The sequence below is a fragment of the Mobula hypostoma genome, chromosome 14 (assembly GCF_963921235.1).
Source record: "Mobula hypostoma chromosome 14, sMobHyp1.1, whole genome shotgun sequence".
Taxonomy (NCBI): domain Eukaryota; kingdom Metazoa; phylum Chordata; class Chondrichthyes; order Myliobatiformes; family Myliobatidae; genus Mobula; species Mobula hypostoma.
This window is the reverse complement of record NC_086110.1, coordinates 51,644,682-51,668,310: the sequence shown is the minus strand read 5'-3', so window position 1 is coordinate 51,668,310 and position 23,629 is coordinate 51,644,682. Positions and strand designations below refer to the sequence as shown.

At 40.5% G+C, this 23,629-nt stretch overlaps 1 protein-coding gene across 2 annotated transcripts in view; it reads right to left on the bottom strand.

Annotated features, from left to right (window-relative positions):
- The window catches only part of gan (gigaxonin), a 134,819-nt gene that overhangs the window by 57,408 nt on the left and 53,782 nt on the right, over positions 1 to 23,629 (bottom strand). Inside the window, exons 6-10 of one of the 2 annotated variants that reach the window (XM_063067129.1) lie at positions 20,535 to 20,647; positions 18,928 to 19,077; positions 15,341 to 15,463; positions 8,441 to 8,577; positions 2,838 to 2,972 (exon numbers count right to left, since the gene is read on the bottom strand). In XM_063067129.1, the coding sequence (XP_062923199.1) occupies positions 2,838 to 2,972; positions 8,441 to 8,577; positions 15,341 to 15,463; positions 18,928 to 19,077; positions 20,535 to 20,647 (658 nt within the window). The remainder of the gene's footprint in view (positions 1 to 2,837; positions 2,973 to 8,440; positions 8,578 to 15,340; positions 15,464 to 18,927; positions 19,078 to 20,534; positions 20,648 to 23,629) is intronic. The other variant, XM_063067130.1, reaches the window with a different exon arrangement.

Below are 23,629 nucleotides of genomic sequence, written 5' to 3'. Positions count from 1 at the left end.
CAGTATCCACGTGGAAGTTCCCATATCTGTCTTAGATAGAGCCCATACGTCCACAGAACATAGAAGTCTGCAGCACATTACAGGCTCTTCGGACCATATTGTTGTGCCGACCATGTAACCTACTCTAGAAACTGCCTAGAATTTCCTTTCCGCATAGCCCTCTATCTTTCTAAGCTCCATGCAGCCATCCAGCCCTCTCTTAAAAGACCCTATCGTTTCCGCCTCCACTGCCACTGCCAGAAGTCCATTCCACACACTCACCACTCTCTGTGTAAAAAAAACTTACTCCTGACATCTCCTCTGTATCAACTTCCAAGCACCTTAAAACTATGCCCTCTCATGCTAGCCATTTCAGCCCTGGGGAAAAGCCTCTGACTATCCACACAATCAATGCCTCTCATTATCTTGTACACCTCTATCAGGTCACCTCTCATCCTCCGTCGCTCCAAGGAGAAAAGGCCGAGTTCACTCAACCTATTCTCATAAGGTAGGTTCCCCAACCCAGGCAACATCCTTGTAAATCTCCTCTGCACCCTTTCGACAGTTTCCACGTTCTTCTTCATGTGTGACACCTTACCAAAAGCCTTCAGAAAATCCAAGTAAATGACATCCACTACCTTTCCTTTGTCCACCTTCCTTGTTACTTCCTCGAAGAGCTCTAGCAGATTTGTCAGGCAAGATTTCCCTTCACAGAAACCATTAAGGTGTAACAAAATAAAATTCAGTACCTACAGTGAGGGCATACAAATCAGTAGTGCGCGCGCGCACATACACACAAACACACACACACACACACCTCCTTTGGTTATGGGTGAAATAAATTTCTTTCTATTTAAACAGATGAATTTTCAATGAAAGCAGAACATTTTGTAAGTACTATGCAAATTGCACAGCATTTGGAAAGAGAGAAACAATATTGATATTTCAGTCATTTTCAAATCAATTGATCTGGGAGGTATTAGATGTCAGGTTTTCAGTAAATACAGGGCCATAGAAAAAAAAACACAGGTTAGAATAGCAGACTTTACTCAAGTGAAGACATAAGAGGTGAAATCACTAAAGAACAACAAGCATTACAAAAAGGAATGATAACAGGCAAGTAAAGAATAAAGGATAGATCTGGATGAAAACTAATAGAAAGAGGGAAAATTACCACCAACACTTACTGTCGAAAAATAGAATGCATTTAAAGTGTGAAATGATTGAGTCTGGAAGGCTGTAAAATGTCTAACCAAATTATGAGCAGCTTCTTCTAAATAGTGTAGAAGGCAGACAACAGAAGGGAAGAAGAGTACAAACGATAACTTGAAGCTCAAACTCAGAGACAGTCCACTGAGCAGTTTCTGTGTAATTGCTTGAACTCAGAGCATGATTATTTCACATATAACTGCTGCCTAATGTGTTTTGGACGACAACCATTAGTAATGAAATAGCAATTCTAAATTACATCTTTTGTATTTCTTACCCCAGTATTCTCTTATTTTATTTTGTACAATCATCCTTTTATCACATTTGTGCACTCTGCCCTGTCACAACACATACAGCTCATTCTTTGGTTTGAAAACATAGTCCCTATCCACCTTTTCTAACACTACACTTGCTTAAACTTACTGCAACTCTATTCCCAATGCTAATGACTGACCATAAACTCAAACTATTCACCATTTATTCTTCACATCTGGTGCAGGCTTGACAAGATTGTATTTTGATTTCCAACAATATTTAGTTTTTAAAATTTGTCGTATTTTTAACTTTAATGCAGTATTTATTAATACACACCTAAGATACAATTACCGAATGGACAAAACTTTGATAAATAAAAGAAACAGATACTCAAATTGAAATTTCATTCATCCTTTGCACAGAGAGCAAATGTATGAGATTATTGACTCATGAAAGTATTAAAAAATAACTTTCTCTTTTAACCCTGTAGTAAAAAATTAGTACCTGTAGCTGTTAGCTTGATTCAACTAATCATAATATTTTAACTAAATTAGGAAAACATAATTTCTAAGATCCATACAATTTAAACAAAGCCCAGTACTGAAGGAATGCAGAGTTATCTTTCAGATAAAATGGCCAGCCGTTCGTTGGTTTAGCCATGTAAAAGTAGCTAGTCATCATTTGAGAGGAAGCAGCAAGTCTTTCCGTGGCCAGATAAATATCCCTCCTTTAATTAACAATGGATGAACTGTTAAATTATCCCACTTTCCCATCACTGCAATACTGCTATGCAGAAATACTTTTTCGATCAAGAATTGCTTTTCATAATAAGCTGGCTTGACACAAAGGATGTTGAGCAGTCCAGGTGTCAAATATATGTATTTTAATTCTTTATTATTTTTCAAATGTCAAGGTATTAAAATAGAGCTTGCTTTACTTTTTGAAAAAGAAACAATTGTCCTTTTCAATGGACCTTCACTTAGCAACAAACCATCTAACACAAATAACTCATTTTTGAAATTGTATTAACATAACAAGGTAGTTTGCTGTAGTAAAACTACTGTGATACCATGTCACTTAAAAACAACAATAAACTACAGAAAATTTTCTAACTTGCCAGCTGCTATGATGCAATTTAAATTCACTGCCATTGGTCACTATATATCAAGAGGCATCAGTAGTTTCACTACTTACCATCACTTCTATCGGATACAAAAAAAACTTGCCACATAAAGCCTTCATTTGAAAGCAACAACTCATGACTCTCAACTATCGACTTACATACCAGAAAGATGTAACTTAAAAATCTAAGTCATCGATGAAAACATTTTCTAATAATATCCTGGGTCTATTGAGGTCAGTGCAGCTCTGACTAAGATTTTGCTTTACATTACCTTTTGAAATGATCATGATAAAATTCTGATTTGCAGGTCACCATCTCATTGTTTTCTGCACTGGCACCTTCACGACTACGGACTCCACCAAAAACGTACAGCTCCAAGCCGACACCACACGCTACTGCACCAAACCTACGAAGGAACATCAAATTACAAATAACTTCAATGCACTTAGGCGACACTGGAAATAACATGTTAAACAACTAGTTCTACTAACAGATATGGATGCAGTTTTTCTGAAAATAGAAAGCACCCAAAATAATTTTATCATCAAATGGTATACCCACTATAACAGAGCAGTTCAAATTTGAGGTTTTAGTTTCCCCTTGTCCTCATACTTGGTTGCTTATCTAAAAACATTACTAACGGAATATTTATTAATTAATATACATTTAGGATTCATACTATTCAGTTGAACAGCAATCTGAATTATTTAATACCAATTTTAAATGGCCAGATGGTTGGCAAATGCAGAAAAATGATTACAGTTCCATTTCAGTGATGAGGTCAAAATGTGTACTGTCTTAGAACTGATGGTCTCAATGGCTTTTATTTGGAGTAGGATATTTAATACTGCACTAAAATTAGCCAATCAATGTTTTACCTGCAAAACAGAAGAAAAACCAAAAATTAACCAATTAAAAATTCCTGAATATCCATTACTAATTTATGCAGACTTTACAATCATGTTATTCCAATAAAGCATCAGTTGCAGAACCGAAGCTAAGAAGTCCAATACTGCTATTGAGGATCTTCTGTCCCAACCCACTTAACAAGTTGATGTTAAGGGAAATCATGATTTGACAGGTAACATAAATTTATGATAAATAATGTTTGATTAATTTTTGAATTATTTGAGGAATGGTGTAAGTTCGGCGGGAGGAGAGAGAGCAGCGTGTCTGCGTGTGCGCAGCCCTCCGGTGAAAAATGATATTGTATCTGTTAAATAGGGGCCATGGACAATTCTGATTTGATGGAGAATGGACGTGAAAGCACAGAGGAACATCTGGAGAAATTTCTGAAACGCTCGTTCGCTGCTGTCGTTACTGCGTGGTTGGGAATCTTTCGGAGGGTAGGCCTCAAAATTTCTGGCTTTGCCTGCTGTTGGCGACCAAGGTTGAGGTCGAATCGCTCGGACAGAGATGGCGCTCAGTACTCGGTGTCGCAGTGCTAATCAGAGCTCGAAGGTTTCAGATGACTCAGAGTCGGACTGTGGTAGGCGTGGCAAGGGGAGTTTTTCTTCCTTCTCCCGTCTGCGTGATGTGGGACATTTGAGAGACTTTGAACTTTTACTGTGCTCATGGACTTCTTCATCAAGTTATGGTATTGTTGCACTGTTGTAACTATATGTTATAATTATATGGTTTTGTCAGTTTTTTCAGTCTTGGTCTGTCCTGTGTTTTGTGATATTACACCGGAGGAAATATTGTATCATTTCTTAATGCATGCATTACTAACTGACAATAAAAGAGGACTACGTGTCTTTATCATCTAAAAAATCTAAGTATGTCGAATCAGCAGATGTGAGGCCTCTGAATATTCACTGCCACATCATTGTATCTTTGATGAAATTCCTCACAGTAGGCTGCCAACAAGGGTTGAACACATGAAATTGGAGGCAATATGCCAGGATAATTAAGAGTCGGTTAACAGATATAAAACTGAGTAGGAATAAACTTTTCAGGTTTGCTGGATGTGACTAGTGGCTTATCAAAGGAATTGTTAGCCCCATCTATTTAAAATCATTATTAACAATTTGACTAAGTGTGCTAAATGTAACTTCTCCAAGTTTGCTGATGACACAAGACTTGGGCAGAATGTGAGTACTGATGAGGATCGGAAGGCTTCAGTGGGTTGTACGCCACTGACTGAGTAGTCAATTACATGGTTAGGTGAAATGCAATCTGGAAAAAAGTGATGACATCCACCTTGCTGGGAAAAAAAATCAAAAATACTGAGTGGCTTCAAAAAAAAAATGGTGAGAATAGAATTAGAATCAGAATCAAGTTTAAAATCACCTGCCGTGCAATTTGTTAACTTTGTAGCAGCATTGCAATGCATCAATGCATGATAATATAGAAAAATAAAAAAGTAAATCAAATACAGTAAGTATATACGTATATTAAATAAGTAAATTAAAAATAGTGAAAAAGCAGAAATAATAAAACTGAGGTAGTGTTCATGAGTTCAATGTCCAATTAGGAATCGGATGGCAGAGGGGAAGAAGCTGTTCCTGAATCACTGAGTGCTTTCAGACTTCTGTACCTCCTTCCTGAAAGTAATAATGAGAAGAAGGCATGCGGTTCCTTATGATATACATTGCCTTTCTGAGGTTTACAAAGATTGTGCTAATTTTACAACTTTCTGCAGCTTCTTTCGATCCTGTGCAGTAGCTCTCCCCACCCCCCATGCCAGACAGTGATGCAGCCTGCCAGAATGCTCTCCACAGTACATTTGCAGAAGTTGTTGAGTGTTCCAAGTGACAAACCAGATTTCCTCAAATTCCTAATAAATTTGCTGTTGTCTTGCCTTCTTTATAGCTGCATCAATATGTTGGGACCAGGTTAGATCCTCAGAGATTTTGACACCCAGGAACTTGAAGTTGTTCACTCTCTCCACTTCTGATCCCTCTATGAGGATTGGTCTGCGTTCCCTCATCCTACCCTTTCTGAAGTCCACAAACAGCTCTTTGGTCTTACTGACATTGAGTGGCAGGTTGTTGCCACTACACCACTCAACTAGCAGGTGTATCTCATTTCTGTATGTCCTCTTGTCTCCATGTGAGATTCTGCCAACAATGGTTGTATCATCAGCAAATTTAGAGATGGCTACACAGTCACGGGTATAGAGACAGCAGTGGGCTAAGCACACATCGCCGAGGTGTGCACCAGTTTTGGTTGTCAATGAGGAAGAGAGATTGTGAAATGCTGATGTTCAAAAGGATTTGGGAGTCCTTGTACAGAAGTCAGTGAAAGCTAGAATACTGAAACAGCAAGAAGTTTTAGAAGACAAACAGTGCATAACTCTTCACTGCAAGAAGATCCAAATATAAAAAATATATTACTATAATTATATAAATCACAACAAGGCCATAACTGGATTTTTGTGTACAAGGTTCATCTTCTTACCTAAGAGAATTACACATGCACTAGACTGACTCCTGGGATGACACACCCATGTTATGAAGAGAGATCCAAAGACAGAAGCTTGGTCTACTCAAAAGTCCAGAAGAATGACAGGCATTCTAAAAGCCTCAATAAAGTAGTTTGAAAGAGGAAGTGTTATCTGGCTGATTATTCCAGAACTAGGTACCACAGACTCATAATAAGGGGAAGGCTATTTAGGATTGAAATGAAAAATTTATTCACTCAGAGGGCAATGAACCTTTGAACTTCCCTATCACTGTGCAACTCTGATACTGTCGCTCATTGAATTCAAAATTCATAAGATTTCCATCTATTAGAGGAGTTGAGAGATAAAGTCAAAAAAGTGTACTGATCAGCTATTTTTTACACTTCATTTAGAGATATAGCATGGTAATAGGCCTGATCATACTGAATGATGAAGCAAGAAAGTGAATGATGAAGCAAGAAAGTAGGAGGTATGGGATCCAAGGGGACATTGCTTGCCCACAGAAGGCAAAGAATGGTTGTAGATGGGTCATATTCTGCATGGAGGTCGGTCACCAGTGGTGTGCCTCAGGGATCTGTTCTGGAACCGCTACTCTTCATGATCTTTATAAATGACCTGGATGAAGGAGTGAAGGGATGGGATAGTAAATTTACTGATGACATAAAGGTTGAAGGTGTTGTGGATAGTGTGGAGGGCTGAGAAGTGGCTGATGGAGTCCAACTCAGATAAGTGTGAAGTGGTTCATTTTGGTACGTCAAATATGATGGCAGAATATAGTATTAATGGTAAGACTCTTGGCAGTGTGGAGGATCAGGAGGGATCTTGGGCTCTGAGTCCATAGGACTCTCAAAGCTGCTGTGCAGGTTGACTTTGTGGTTAAGAAAACATACGATGCATTGGTCTTCATCAATCGTGGGACTGAATTTATGAGCAGAGAGGTAATGTTGCAGCTATACAGGACCCAGGTCAGACCCCACTTGGAGTACTATGCTCAGTTCTGTTTGCCTCACTATAGGAAGGATGTGGAAACCACAGAAAGGGTGCAGAGGGGATTTACAAAGATGTTGCCTGGATTGGGGAGCATGCCTTATGATAATAGGTTGACTGAACTCAGCCTTTTTTCCTTGGAGTGACAGAGGGTGAGAGGTGACTTGAAAGAGGTGTTTAAGATGATGAGAGGTATTGATTGTGTGGATAGTCAGAGGCTTTTTCCCAGGGCTGAAATGGCTAGCATGAGATGGAACAGTTTTAAGGAGCTTGGAAGTAGGTACAGAGGCGATATCAGGGGTAAGTTGTTGTTGTTGTTTTTATGCAGAGAGTGCTGATTGCATGGAATGGGCTGCCAGCGACGGTGGTGGAGGCAGATACGATAGGGTCTTTTAAGAGACTCCTGGACAGGTATATGGAGCTCAGAAAAATAGAGGGCTATGGGTAACCCTAGGTAATTTCTCAGCTAAGGACATGTTCAGCACAGCTTTGTGGGCCGAAGGGCCTGTATTGTGCTGTAGGTTTTCTATGTTTCTAAGATCAAGGGTATGAATGGCCTGTTCCTGTTTGTATTTCATATGCTGCTATGTCATTGCTACAGATGAAATACCACATTTAAAAGGTATTTTAAAGCATTTTATAAAAACTGCACTGTATCTGTGTTGTATTAGTACTTTAGAGGTATCTTTAAAAAAGCCTTTTAAAATTTCTAATTTAAAAGATGCTTATTTCATTATAATGGAAACTTTTCTAAAAGGGATTTACCGCGAGACACTCACTTTAACATTATAATTCCCAATGTTAATAATACTCTCTCCAGTCATATAACTCAGTTATTTTATGACATTAATTTTAGTGAATCTTTCCAGTTGGTTTGCTGCAACTATATGTAAACAACTGGTTAAACAAGTATTTATTATTTGAAAAGTTATCAAAGTAAGGAGCAGGATGTTTAACTGTTATGCAGAGCCGTTTAGATCTTTAAAAACAGAGCGGTAATTGTGGTTATTGTGTCAGAATGAAGTTTTCAGGAAGACTTGGTTCCCTGCAATTCCAGGTGCAGCCTCCTACAAAAAAACATTGCAACAAACAAAGCCAATGTATACCCAAAGGCCACAGTACAGATGTTGGAACTAACTGCTGTTTAACTTTCCACAATACAATCATTTGTTTAAAATGCCAATCATTTTAAAAATTGCAAAAGAAAACCACAACTGCATCATATCATTGCTCCACTTTTCATTTACTAATGCCACTAAGTTCTTCAGTGTCATATTCAGGAGACTAAATTTCCTTCGAAGTTCACTCAGACAATTTGTTGCAATCAGTATTGTTGCCTTCTCCCATGAAAACAAATAAATCAAAATCATTCTTGATGAAGGGTCTCAGCCCAAAACATTGATCCTTCATTCCTCTCCAAAAAAAACAAATCTGTGCACAGTAAGCGACTTAGAAAAATAGGCATGTAATAATACACCAACCTCTTTTCTTTCAATGGGCAGATAGCCGTCCATTGTTGAGTCTTGGGATCATAACACTCAACAGACTCAAATAATTTTCCATATGAGCCACCACCCATTGCATAAATCTTTTTCTTCATAGCTGCATAGCAGCCAATCTGTAGAAACAATATTGGAAAATTCAACCCTTCCAGCATTCATCACAATTTACAAACAACATTAGCCATTTTTTCCCAGAGAATTTCACCAACATCTCTAGAATACTAAAATATTAAAACTGAATGTCTGTATTTCTACAATATGGACAATGTTAATTACATTTTATATCTGAATCAGAGCCAGAAATCCACACTTCACTTTTATTATTTTTCTAGCCGCATTGTCAAATCATGCAGAATTATTTTTGCAAAGGTGTTGTTTCATGGACATTGCACCATCTTGATAATTTAACCATACGTGAACCTGAACCATATTCAAGATTGCTGACAACACCACTGTCATTGGCCGAATCAAAGGTGGTGGTAAATCAGCATATAGGAGGGATAGGAGGGAGATTGAAAACCTGGCTGAGTGGTGCCATAACGACAAACTCTTACACAATGTCAGCAAGACCAAGGAGCTGACTATTGACTTCAAGAGGAGGAAACCAGAGGTCAATGAGCCAGTACTCCTCAGAGGATCAGAGGTGCAAAAGGTCAGCCGCTTTAAATTTCTTGGGCTCTGCATCCAAGTGCAACTAGGAAGAAAGCACGGTAGTGCCTCTACTTTCTTAGAGTTAGTAGAAATTTGGTTTGAGATCTAAAACTGACAAACTTCTATAGATGTGTGGGCGGGGAGGAGGAAGAGAATATTGACTGGCTGCATCACAGTCTGGCATAGAAATACCAATACCTTTGAAAAGAAAATCCTACAAAAAGCAGTGAATATGGACAAAGCATTACAGGTTAAGCCCTCCTCACCATTGAACACACCCAGGACATGCTCCTCTTCTCACTACTGCTACCAGGAAGGAGGTACAGGAGCCTCAGGATACACACCACCATGTTCATGAATAGTTATTACCCCTCAGCCATCTGGCTCTTGAACTAAAGAGGATAACTTCCCTCAGCTTTGCTTTATTGAAATGCTCCCCTAACCTATGGACTCACTTTCAAGGACTCTTCATCTCATGTTCTCCATATACATTATAATTTATTATTATAATAACAATTTATTTTTGTATTTGCTTAGCTTGTGTCTTATGCACACTGGATGAAGTTGAAGCACTCTTTCATTGATCCTATTGTGGTTATTATTCCATTATGGATTTACTGAGTATGCCCATAAAAAATGAATCTCAGCGTTGTATATCATGACAAATATGTACTTTGATAATAAATTTACTTTGAACTTTGAACAATGAATCAATGGAAAAAAGTACCACATCAGGAATGAAACTAGTGGCTTTCAAACTGACATCAGTGTAAGTGAAATGTAATGACAACTTTCCTCTGTTTTTCCTCTTTCAATCAGTCCACTGGTCATAGGGACAAGGAAGAATTACTTCTTCACCCCATTTATGGGTTCCGAAGTAACTGAAGAACTGTTGGTCAGAAATGTAGACTGCCACAATTGGGGAAGAAGTGTTTGATGGGATGAATGGATATATAATATGAGAAATTGTGCACTCATTCAACCAATTTATTCTTTATAAACTAGGGTTCCACATTCGCTCAAGACAATCAATATTCTCAATGCATTCCCAGATTCTTAATTTTGATAAATCACAACCAGAAGTTCCCATGAGTCCAAGAGTATATCACATTCAAGAAGACTTGAAAATATCCTTTATCCTCCTAGTAAAGAGTGGGGAATGGATCTTACTTTCATGAACATAGAGGGCAAGATTTTTTAAAAGATTTCTGTGAATAAGATAGTGATGACTTACAGATTGTCCTCTTGGAAATGCAATATAGAAGCAGAGCAGCTCAGTGATGGCAGCTTGAGTGACCTTGGTTATGAACCACTGACAAAGAGGATGAATGGTCTCGCATTTTTCCTAGAGCCAACCATCTTTAACTGCTTCACCTATGAACTTTCTTCAATCATAAATTCAGAGGTAGGAATGTTTGTTGATGATTGCACAAAGTTTAGTACCGTTTGTGATTCTTCAGATAATGAAGCAGTCCGCAGCCAAATGTGGCAAGACTTGGTCAAGGCCCAGGCCCAGGCCCAGGCCTGAGCTGATAGGAAGCAAGTAACACTCATGCTACTCAGGTACCATATCAAGATCTAACAAGAGAAAAATTGAGTCATCAGCCCCTGATAGTCAATGGTATTGCCGTGACGAATCCTTCACCATCATATTCTGGGGATTACCATTGATGAGAAACTGGTGTGGTGTGTATATATTTTTATATATATATATATCTATCTATCTATATATATATATCTATATATATATATCTATATCTATTCTGGGGCCACAAGAGCAGATTAGAGTTTAGGAATCCTGTGGTGAATTAACTCATTATTTCAGAAAGCCTGTCCACCATCTACAAGGCTCAAGTCAGGAGTGTGATGGAATATTCTCTAATTGCCTACATGAGTGCAGTTCCAAAAACAGTCAAGGAACTATATAACGGGCAACTTGATAGGCACCCTGCCTCCGACACACAGTAGCAGCATTGTGTATCTTCTACTGGATGCGCTGCATTGCAGCCACTCACCAAGAATCCTTAGACCAGCTCCTTCCAAACCATCCAGCTTCACCAGCTGCAAGTGCAAGGACAGCAAAAGCAGAGGAAACCATCAGCTGAAAGTTGTCCTCCAGCCGCACACCATCCTGACCTGGAAATATCCACCCAGCGGCCACTTTATTAGGTAGCTCCTGTAATTAAGTGGCCACTGAGCGTATAAGACCGTAAGACATAGAAGCAGAATTAGGCCATTCAGCATATCAAGTCTGCTATGCCATTCTATCATGGCTGATCCCGGATCCCACTCAACCGCATATACCTGCCTTCTCGCCATATCCTTTGATGGTCTGACTGATCAGGAAATGACCAACTTCCGTCTTACGAACTTGCCCTCCCCCACAGTTTGTAGCAGAGCATTCTACAGATTTACTACTCTCTGGCTAAAAAAAATTCCCCCTCACCTCAATTTTGAAGCTGTGCTGTCTAGTTCTGGATACCTCCACCATAGGAAACATCCTCTCCATATCCACCCTACCTAGTCCTTTCAACATTCATTAGGTTTTAATGAGATCGTCCCGCATTCTTCTAAATTCCAGTGAGTACAGACCCAAAGCTGCCAAATGCTCCTCATATGTTAAACCCTTCATTCCTGGTATCATCCTCATAAACCTCCTCTAGACTCTCTCCAATGACAACACATCCTTTCTGAGGTACGGGGCCCAAAACTTGCCAATACTCCAAATGTGGCCTGTCTACTGTCTTAAGACTCAGTAATACCTCCTTGGTTTTATATTTTATTCCCCTTGAAATAAATGCCAACATTGCATTTGCCTTCTTTACCACAGACTCGACCCGTAAATTAACCATCTGGGAATCCTGCACGAGTCTGCCTGGTCCCTCTGCACCTCTGATGTTTGAACCTTCTCCCCCGTTTAGATAATAGTCCGCACTATTGCTCCTTTTACCAAAATGCATTATCATACACTTCCAAACACTGTATTCCATCTGCAACTTCCTTTTTTGTCCATTCCTTCAATTTGTTCAAGTCCTGGTGCAATCGCATTGCTTCCTCAGCACTACCTACACCTCCACCTATCTTTGTATCATCTGCAAACTTTGCCACAAAACCATCAATGCCACTACCTAAATCACTGAGAAACAATGTGAAAAGCAGTGGTCCCAATACTGACTCCTGAGGACCACCACTAGTCACTGGAAGCCAACTGGAAAAGGCCTCTTTTATTCTCACTTGCTGCCTCCAGCCTGTCAGCCATTCCATTTTCCATGCCAGTGTATTTCCTGTAACGCTATAGGATTTTACCGTGTTAAGCAGCCTCATATGTGGCACCTTATGAAACGCCTTCTGAAAATCCATGTAAATGACATCCACTGCCTTTCTTTTGTCCACCCTGCTTGTTACTTCCTCAAAGAATTCTAACAGATTTGTCAGACAAGATTTCCCTTTACAGAAGCCATGCTGACTTTGAGTTATCCAATCATTAGTCTCCAAGTACCTTGAAACCTCATCTTTAATAATAGACGCTAACACTTTCCCAACCACTGAGATTAAGCTAACTGGCCTATAATTTTCTTCCTTTTGCCTTCCTCCCTTCTTAAAGATTTGGAATGACATTTGCAATCTTCCAGTCCTCCGGGACCATGCCAGAATCAGATGATTCTTGAAAGATCATGACCAATTCATCCATTATCCCTTCGGCAACCTCTCTCAGGACTCTGGGATGTAGTCCATCTGGTCCAGGTGACTTATCCACCTTAAGACCTTTCAGGTTGCCTAGCACTTTTTCTTTTGTAATAGCAATGGTGCTCACTCCTGCTCCCTGACATTCACAGATTCTGGCACACTGCTAGTGTCTTCCACAGTGAAGACAGATGCAAAGTACTCATTAAGTTCATCTGCCATTTCTTTGTCCCCCATTACTACCTCACCAGCATCATTTTCCAGTGGTCCAATATCAACTCTCACCTCCCTTTTACTCTTTATATAACTGAAAATTCTTTTTGTATCCTACTTTATATTATTGGCTAGTCTACCTTCATATTTCAGCGTTTCCCTTCTTATAGCTTTTTTTAGTTGCCTTTTGTTGCATTTTAAAAGCTTCCCAATCATCCAACTTCCCACTCACATTTGCTATCTTATATGCCCTTTCCTTGGCTTTTATGCAGTTCTTAACTTCCTATGTCAACCATAGTTGCCTACCCCTGTCATTTGAGAACGTCTTCCTTTGTGGGACATATCTATCCTGCACCTTGTGAACTATTCTCAGAAACTTCAGCCATCTCTGTTCTGCCATCACCTCTGCCAGTATCCTCCTCCAATCCACCTGGACAAACTCTTTTTTCTTTCTTTTCAAATCTTTTTATTGTTATATTGTACAAAAAAAATAGCATGAGTACATTGAAGTAACAACATTTACAATGTCTCAAAAAAGACATTACCTTAAAGATTGAAAAAAAATTTGTGATAACAAAAAAAACCTACTAAGCAGAAAAGTGAGAAAAAAAAAGAACCCATTAGGTGTACAACCCCGGAGTCATGCGTCATACAAAAAGCTTCTAAAAATAAACATCAAACCGCCAGCAAGGAAAGAAAATATACTAAAAAATTTACAATTAGATCATGGAAAATTATATCAATTAGCTCAAATGATAATAACGAGTAAATCTTTTTCTTAAAATCAAATAAAGGTTCAAAGGTTCGACTTCTAATTTTCTCCAAACTAAGACATAGCATCACTTGAGAGAACCATTGTGACAAAGTGGGAGCTGATGTATCCTTCCACTTCAACAAAATGGCCCTGACAAGCTCTTTTTTCATGTCTTTGTAATTCCCTTTACTCCACTGCAATGCAGATACATGTAACTTATACTTCTCCCTCTCAAATTGCAGTATGAATTCAATCATATTATGATCACTGCCTCCTAAGGGTTCCTTTATATTAAGCTCCCTAATAAATTCTAGGTTATTACACAACACCCAATCTAAGATTGTCTTTCCCCACTAGGCTCAAGCACAAGCTGCTCTAAAAAGCCACCTCATAGGCACTCAACAAATTCCCTCTCCTACACCAACTTGACTTTCCCAATCTGCTTGCATATTGAAATTCCCCATTACAATTGTGTCATTACCCTTATTACATGCTTTTTCCAACTCCCTTTGCAATCTGAATCCCACATCTCAGCCTCTCGGCAGCTGGTCCGGATGGAATACCTGGCCGTGAGCTCAAAGTCTGTGCAGAGCAGTTAGCTGGGGTCTTCATAGACATTTTTAATCTGTCCCTGGCCCAGGCAGTTGTCCCCACAAGCTTCAAGATCGCCACCATCGTGCCAGTGCCAAAGCATTCCACTGCCACGGGCCTGAATGACTTCCGTCCAGTTGCACTCACCCCCATCATTGCAAAGTGCTTTGAGAGACTGGTTCTATCACATCTGAAATCCTGTCTGCCCTCTACCCTGGACCCCCATCAATTTGCCTATCGCACCAACAGGTCTACAGAGGATGCCATCTCCATGGCACTTCACTCTGCCCTGATCCACCTGGACAGCCCCAACTCTTACGTCAGGATGCTGTTCATTGACTTTAGTTCAGCATTCAATACTGTGATCCCCTCCAAGCTGATCACCAAACTTCACCAGCTTGGTATCAGCGTATCACTCTGCAACTGGACCTTGGACTTTCTGACTAACAGATCCCAATCAGTTAAGTTAGACAACCCCTCCTCCTCCACTCGCACCCTGAACACCGGCGTGCCTCAAGGCTGTGTGCTGAGCCCTCTTCGTACTCCCTTTTCACCTATGACTGCGTTCCTGTACACGGTTCTAACTCCATAATCAAATTCGCAGACGACACCACGGTGGTTAGTCTGATCAGAGGGGATGATGAGACGGCCTACAGGGACAAGGTCCAGCACCTGGCTGCGTGGTGTGCTGACAACAACCTGGCCCTTAACACCCCGAAGACCAAGGAGATCATTGTAGTCTTCAGGCATGCCAGGAGTCACACTCACGTCCCCATCTACATCAATGGAACTGGAGTGGAGCATGTATCAAGCTTCAAATTCCTTGGTATCCACATTTCCAAGGGTCTCACCTGGTCCCTGAGCTCCTCCATCCTGATCAGAAAGGCGCAATAGCGCCTTTATTTCCTGTGGAACATGAAAGATGTTCACCTCTGTCCCAGGATACTGACGGACTTTTACGGCTGTACCATTGAGAGCATACTCACCAACTGCATCTCAGTGTGGTGTGGCAATTGTCCCATAAAGCACTCCAGCGTGTGGTGAAAACTGCCCAGCGGATTATCGGCACCCAGTTGCCCACCATTGAGAACATCTACCATAAACGCTGCCTGGGCAGGGTGAAAAGCATTATCAGGGGTGCATCTCAACCTAACCATGGACTTTTTACTCTCCTTCCATCCGGTAGGCGCTACAGGAGCCTCAGCTCCCGCACCAGCAGGCACAGGAAGAGCTTCTTCCCTGAGGCTGTGACACTGCTGAACCTCTCATCACAGCGCTAAGCAGTATTGCATCCTTATTGTACTGTCTCAGTACTTTCATATTTGTGTGCTGTAGCACTTTTTTTATTCGCAGTTATTTTGTAAATAACACTATTCTTTGCATTTCTGGTCAGATGCTAAATGCATTTCATTGGCTTTGTATCTGCACATGGCACAATGACAAAAAAGTTGAATCTAATCTAATCTATTTGGAGACCTAGATATGATTCCCATAATGGTTTTATTACCCTTGCAATTTCTTAACTCCACCCACAAAGATTCAACATTCTTTGACCCTAAGTCACCTCTTTCTAAAGAAGTAATTCCATCTCTTACCGACATAGCCACACCACCGCCTATGCCTTCCTACCTGTCCTTTTGGTACAAAGTATATACTTTGATGTTAAACTCCCAACTATGGCCTTCTTTCAGCCATGACTCAGTGGTGCCCATAATGTCATACTGACCAATCATCCACCTTATTTGAATCCTGTGCATATTTAAATTCTTTGCTCTTTTCAATCTTGCCTCAATGGTACAATTTAACTCAATGCTCTGTCTGCATTCGTACCCAATCATTGGCTTGTCCTTCCTTACATTCATGTTACACTCGTCATCAACTTCTAAACCAGCAGCTCATCCTCAGCTCTATCATCCTGGTTCCCATCCCACTGCCATATTAGCTCAAACCATTCCCAACGGGTCCAGCAAATCTGCTCAGAAGAATACCAATCCCCTCGAATTCAAGTGCAACACATCCCTTTTGTACAGGTCCCATCTGCCCCAGAAGTGCTCTTAATTATCCAGAAATCCCTGGCCTCTGCTCCAATTCTTCAGCAACACATTTATCTGCTACCTCATTCTATTCCTATCCTGACTGTTGTGTGGCACAGGCAGCAATCCTGAGATTACTACCCTTGAGGTCCTGCTTCTCAGCTTCCTTCCTAACTCCCTATATTTTTTTCAGGACCTCCTCCCTTTCTCTTCCTATGTTTATTACAATATGTACCATGACTTTTGGCTGCTCACCTTTTCAGAATATTGCGGACGTGTCCAGAAACATCTCGGACCCTAGCACCTGGGAGGCAAACTACCATCTGAGTTTCCTTTTTACATCCACAGAATCGCCTATCTGTCCCCTGACTATACAGTCCCCTATAAGTACTGCCAACCACTTCAGTTCCCTACCCTTCACTTCAGTTCAGTTCCCTACACTTCAGTTTGACTAGGCTCATACACGCTGGAACTTAGAAGATTGAGGGGGGATCTTATTGAAACGGGCTAAATGCAGGAAAATCGTTCCCGATGTTGGGGAAGTCCAGAACAAGGGGTCACAGTTTAAGTATATAGGGGAAGCCTTTTAGGACCGAGATGAGGAAAAAGTCTTCACACAGAGAGTGGTGAATCTGTGGAATTCTCTGCCACAGGAAACAGTTGAGGCCAGTTCATTGGTCATATTTAAGAGGGAGTTAGATATGGACCTTGTGGCTATAGGGATCAGGGGGTATGGAGAGAAGGCAGGTACAGGGTTCTGAGTTGGATGATCAGCCATGATCAGACTGAATGGCGGTGCAGGCTCAAAGGGCTGAATGGCCTACTCCTGCACCTATTTTCTATGTTTCTATGTTACCCTTCTGAGCTACAGTACCTGGCTCAGTGCCAGAGGTAACGCTGATGTTGCTTCCCCCAGGTAGGTCATCCCCTCCAACAGTACTCAAAATGGAGTACTTATTGTTGAGGGGGGCAGCCACGGGGGTGCTCTCCACTATCTGACATTTCCCCTTCCCTCTCTTGACAGTCACCCATTTATTTGTCTCCTGTAGCCTTGGGGTGACTACCTCCCTGTAGCTCCTGTCTATTACTGCTTCGCTTTCCCTAACAAGCCAAAGACCATTGAACTGCAGCTCACTAACACGGTCTCTAAGGAGCTGCATCTCGATGCACCTGGTGCAGATGTGGCCGTCAGGGAGGCTGGAAGTCTCCTGGAAATCCCACATCTGACACCCAGAACAGAAAACTGGCTCTACAGACATACCCCCATCCTCTCTGGAGGAGAATAAGAAACAAAAAAAAAATGAATTTACTTAGACTCCACCTGTACTTGCCAAAGCCCTGTTTGAGCCAAAGCCTTCCTATTCTGCCTCATACTACTCTGATGACAACAATGCCGCGAGGCGGTACCTCTCTTTTACAGAGTGTGGGTTTCCTGTCAAAAATCTTTGTTGGACCTGCACAAGAACACTCCCGTTGCATCTGCACAGTACTCTAATCAATGTTCATGGTCTTCTACTTCTCTTGTCCATCCACTTCAAGGTTCGATGTATTATGTGTTAAGAGATGCTCTTCTACAAGCCACTGTTGTAAAGTGTGGTTATTTGAGCTACTGTCACATCCCTGTTGGCTTGCACCAGTCTGGCCATTTTCCTCTCACTTTCACAAGGCATTTTTGCCCAAAGAACCACCACTCACTGGAGTGCATTCTGTTTCTCGCACCATCGTCTGCAAATTCTAGAGATTGCTTTGCATGAAAATCCCAGGAGATAGGCAATTTCTGAGCTATTCAAAACCACCCCATCTGGGACCAACAATCATTCCATGGTCAAGTTCATTTAGATCACATTCCTTCAACATCCTGCTGTTTGGTCTGAACAATAACTGAAGATCTTGACCACGCTTTTATGCACTGAGTTGCTGCCACATGGTTGGTTGATTAGATATTTTATTAACAAGCAGATGTAAGGTATACCTAATAAAGTGGCCATTGAGTGTATTGATGTTCCTTGACCATCACTAGATCAAAATCCTGGAACTCCATCCCCAACTGCATTGTGTACATACCTATCCCCCATAGACTGCAGCAGCTCACCACCACCTTCACAACGGCAGTTAGGGATGAGCAAATGAATGCTGGCTCAGCCTGCAAAGCCCACATCTCTACAACCGTTTCAATTGTGTTCAATGAATAATAAAAACAAGCCTATTAACCCCACATCTCTAACATGCGGAAAGAAACTCTAGCAGCTGGAGCAAACGCACAGAGAGAACATGCAAACTCCACAGAGAAAGCACTGGAAGTCACAGATGAACCCTAGTGGCTGTAGTTGTGAGGCAGTCAACTCTACCAACTGTGTCACATTCGTAGACGATAATTAACATACGTTTGTTAATTTAATGAATGAGGCAGAGTTGGGCATTTTAAAAGTAAAATACATAAATTAAAAGGGATCAACTGGGCAGCAACTGCACAATTCACCATTTAGTAACAGAAGAAATAATAATGTTCTCAACATAAAAATAAATCAAAAGCCTCTCACCTTTCGCACCATAGTCATATTAGGTTGCTTTGTCCAAGTTCTAGTGTGAATGTCATAAGCCTCCATAGATAACAGCTCCTTTTCACCATCTTCACCTCCCAGTACATAAAGAACTCCATCTATTGCCACAATTCCAAAGTTGTGCCTAGCCTGAAAACAAACTTATGTTTAATATGAAATAATCAATTTGAATATGATATCTCGATCTGCTTTGTTTTGGAAATGGGAACACAAAAGACAAATCATATTCCAGCTTTACAATTTGCCTGTTTCTGCCAATCTAAATTCATCCGTTGCTGATGCTTCTATTCATTCCTTTTGCCATGCTCGACGATTACCAGGTTTGTTGCACAGAATTTAAAAAGGTTAAGGCTAATGCACTCGGTCCCAGTCACAAAAAAAATTAGTTACTTTAATTAGTAGTGTTTTTGTAATACATGGAAGAGGGAAACCTACTGCATAAAAACAGTTAATGTTAAGAAATCTAAAGACGACTATCACCATGTTTGACAAAGTTAACCATAAGTCCCTCTTATAATTATAAGCCATTTTGGAAAACTGGTATGACTCAAAATGAATGATTTTAAAGATATTAAAAAGTCATAAAAAGCATCAAATTTCATTCAGTAATCATGGATTCAAGATTGTTTGATGCCATATCCTGTACAGAAGTATAAAGGATAACAAAATAATTGTTACTCCCAATCTGATGCAGCTCAAAAAAACGCATAAGATTAAAAATACAATAATAATTAAGGAAACACTATAAATATAAATACATAGATTGATTGTTTGTCTATAAAGTGATGCTATGAGATAATAGAGATGGTTGTGGGGTTGGCGGGGGGGGCGGCGGGTGGTGGTGTGGAGGAGCTGATCAGCCTTCCTGCTTGGTGGTCCTGGAATGGACACTGTGCAGCCTCATCCCTGATGGGAGTGGAACGAACAGTCCATGAGCATGTAACTGGCTCTTTCCAGGAACTCATTTTATGTCCTTGATGGCAGGTAGGCTGGTTCCAATGAAGTGAAGGGCAGTTTTGACTACGTTGTAGAACTTCCCTATCAGCCACAGTGCAGTTTCTGTACCAAGCAGTGAAGCAGTTTGTTAGGATTCTCTCTGCTATGCATCTGTAGAATGACATGGGCATGGATTTACACAGTCCAGCTCTCTTCAGACTTCTCAGAGGGTAGAGCTATTGACGAGCTTTCCTGATTGTTTGGATGTGTTCTATTACCATGAGAGGTTAAATAAGATGTGCACTCCCAGGAATTTGAAACTGTTTGCAGTTTCTATTGTTGTATCACCAATGTAAAGGAGCGTGTGAGTGGTGCGAGGTCTGTAGTTGATAACCATCTCCTTTGGCTTGCTTACATTAAGGAAGAGGTTATTTGCCTGGGACCAGACCTTGAGCTCTTCAACCTCCTCCCTGTAGGCCATCTCCTGTCACTGGTGCTGAGCCCTACCATTGTCGTGTCATTGGCGAACTTGAGAATGTGATTACTTGAGAGTTTGCCGTGCAGTCATGTGTGAGCAGAGTGTACAGCAATGGGCTCAGCACACTGGGATCAGGACATTGTTGAATAACATTCTGAATGCAGACACTCACCTCATTCATTTGGGGAATGGGACTCCAGCAGTTGGTATCAGAATCATATCTCTCTCCTGAACTTAAAGTCACTTTATCCAAACCCTGGCCACCCAGTACAAAAAGGAACCCTTCTACAAGGAGAGAGAGAAAAGCATTTTTAATTCAAAACACTAACAACTATTTTCATGAAATTGCCAACCTAATTTAAGTTCATGCCCTGAGTGGGGATTGAAGTGTGCATTTGATTCAACGTCAGACATCCCACATAAACCTTCCAGCAACACAAGACAGAAATTTGAATTATTAGTATTTCCCCACTGCAAAGCTTCACCACTCCCTTGTGAACACAGGAGTCCCAAACTTATTGGGCCAAACTTGCTGGCAAGTTTCCAGTAACAGAGCAATATCGTCAGATTTCCCAAGTATTTACACTGAGAAAACTGTTCTCAGATCTTGTGCAGTTTAGACATGCTGCACAAGTAGCAAATCTATTCATTCAGTGGAGACACACAGAGGAAAGGGAAAAATAACAGATTTGACTTTTTCTTCAATTATTTGTGACTTGAAATGGCTTATAAAGTTAAAACAACTGGAACACTTGTAAATGAATTAAAACTTTTAACATCAACCCATTAAAAAGTAGGCATTTGAAGCCATCTCTACTGCTCAGCTCTGGGACAGTTAGGAGTAGAAAAGACAACCCTCTGGCTTTGGAGAAGAACCGTTTGCAGAACAGTAACATGGATGGCAAATGTAAGCAGCAAATCTAGTGCATATTTCTGTCAACCTGTTTAAAAGTATATTTGAAAGCCAAGACATTTATATGGGATGATATAAGGAGTGAAAAACTGTTAGGGATATTTTTAAGGTATTTATTTTATGTGCATTACCCATTTAAAAGGATGAACAGAGTCTTACAAACAGGTAATTATTCAAACTACTCTCAAAGGTGTAACCATACAGTGATTTAATGGGGAAATAGCATTTGATTTTTGGCAAGACTGCAATAATGGTTTTAACAGTATGCAATAATAGTATGAGCAACTTGCAGCCAGTGCAGGAAAGGCTTTCAAAACTATTAACAATTTAATTATGGCTTCAATGCAAATATGATGGGTGCTCAAAATAAATAATACAAACTCTACACAACTATAATGTATTTAATATCACTTTTCAGTAATTAAAGATATATTTTGGTGTAACAACCTCATACAAGAGCATTTACAGATATCATCTACTGAAAAGTGTAGCAGACAGGTTTACATCTATATAACACAGAAAAGGTTGCCATATTTTATGAAAACTATTCCTTTTTGAGAGTACCATTCATGTCAAAAAGTCCAAAGGAATGTATTTTTTGATTAATTTACACCAACCAAAAAGTCCAGGGGCCTTATTGGATATCCAACAAAGTAAAATGTTCTTCCTCGCACAAAAAGTCAGGATGTTAAAAACTTTTTTCTGATGTGCATTAATAATACGACTGCTGGGTAAGCCAAAAGGCTGATTTATACTTCTGTGTCAACTCAACGCTGTACATACAGCGTTGCCGTGAACCCTATGCAGAGTCTACGTGGATCCCTATGCCGTAGCCTGACGCGCACCTCTCCCAAAATGTAACTACGCGTCGCAGTTACGCAGACCGAACAATGTGATTGGTCTGCTTGGTAGCATCACATTTCCTCCTATGCTGCAGTAGCTTCCCATTGGCCGACTGAAGGGAAGGGAAGGAACTCTGGCTGCAATGCTTTACATAAAGCTTTACAGACCTCCGAAATTATGGAGGACACATTTCGCTTTTACGAAAAAAGACGCTCGCTTTAAACCTATTTACCCCGAGAAGTACTACCCTGACCATGAAGCCTTGCACGGGCCGGTGTGTGCGCATGCGCAATGTGCCCGAATTGCAGTGCGATGCAGACACACCAACACACAAGTATAAATGCTTACAACGCGCGTAGGCCACTTGCGTAGGTTACGGCATCAAGTTGACGCACAAGTATAAATCAGCCTTAAGAGAAAAGACATTGGGTCCAGTTCAAGCTCCATCTTCAGAATCGTCTCCATTTCACCCAAAATATCACTCCAGTATGCCTGAAGTTTGGGACAAGTCCAAAAACAGTGGGTGAACGTTCCAGTATTTACTTTACATTTAGAACACATTGGAGAAACCCCCGTTTTAAATTTCAAGAGACGATCTGGAGTCAGATGGGCTCTATACAGAATTTTGAGTTGCAATGTTTTAGTTCTATTACAAACTGAAATCTTCTTTGCATTATCACAGATGTCTTCCCATGTTTCAGCTGTAATTTCTACTCCCAGCTCTTCCTCCTAGACCCTTCCCAGCTGCCCAGCCTCTCCACAAGAATACTCCCTCAGGATGCTATAAAAAGTACTAATGGAGACTTCACCCTTAGAACGAAACACTCTCTTTTCTATGTCAGAACTATAGAAATCAGTTAACAATGATGTTTTTTTCTGTTTATAATCTCTTATCTGAAAGAAACAAAAACAATCCTTGTTGGGTATGTTAAATTTCTGTTCTATGTGACTAAAAGACATCATTGTTCCTTCATCAAACAAATCTTCTAGATGGAAAATACCCTTAGAAATCCAAAGTTTAAATCCAGAATCCATTATGCCAGGCTGAAAATCTGGACTGCCAGTTATTGGAGAGAAGGGTGATATTTTCGCTGCATTGCCCTCAATTTGTCGCACCACCCTCCAAGCCCAGAATGTATTAATTGTTATTGGATTGCGACAATATTCCTTAACTAGTTTCATCTTATTGAGGAAAAGCAAATTAATAAGAGGGCATTTTGCTTGTGAAGCTTCAATGTCTAACCAAATTGAGGAGGGGTCCCTGCAAACCCAGTCAACCACATAAGATAAAAAGGAACTTAACTGATATTTTTCAATGCCTGGAAAATCTAGACCCCCTAGACTACTGGGAAGCTGTAACTTAGACATTTTAATACAGGGTCTTTTTTGGTTCCAGATGAAAGAAAGAAACCAGCCATTTTTTTCAAGTATTTGTGGGGGTAAAAATGACTGGAATCATACATATTGGGTAGAGCAGATGAGGAAGAATGTTCATTTTGAGCAAGGATATT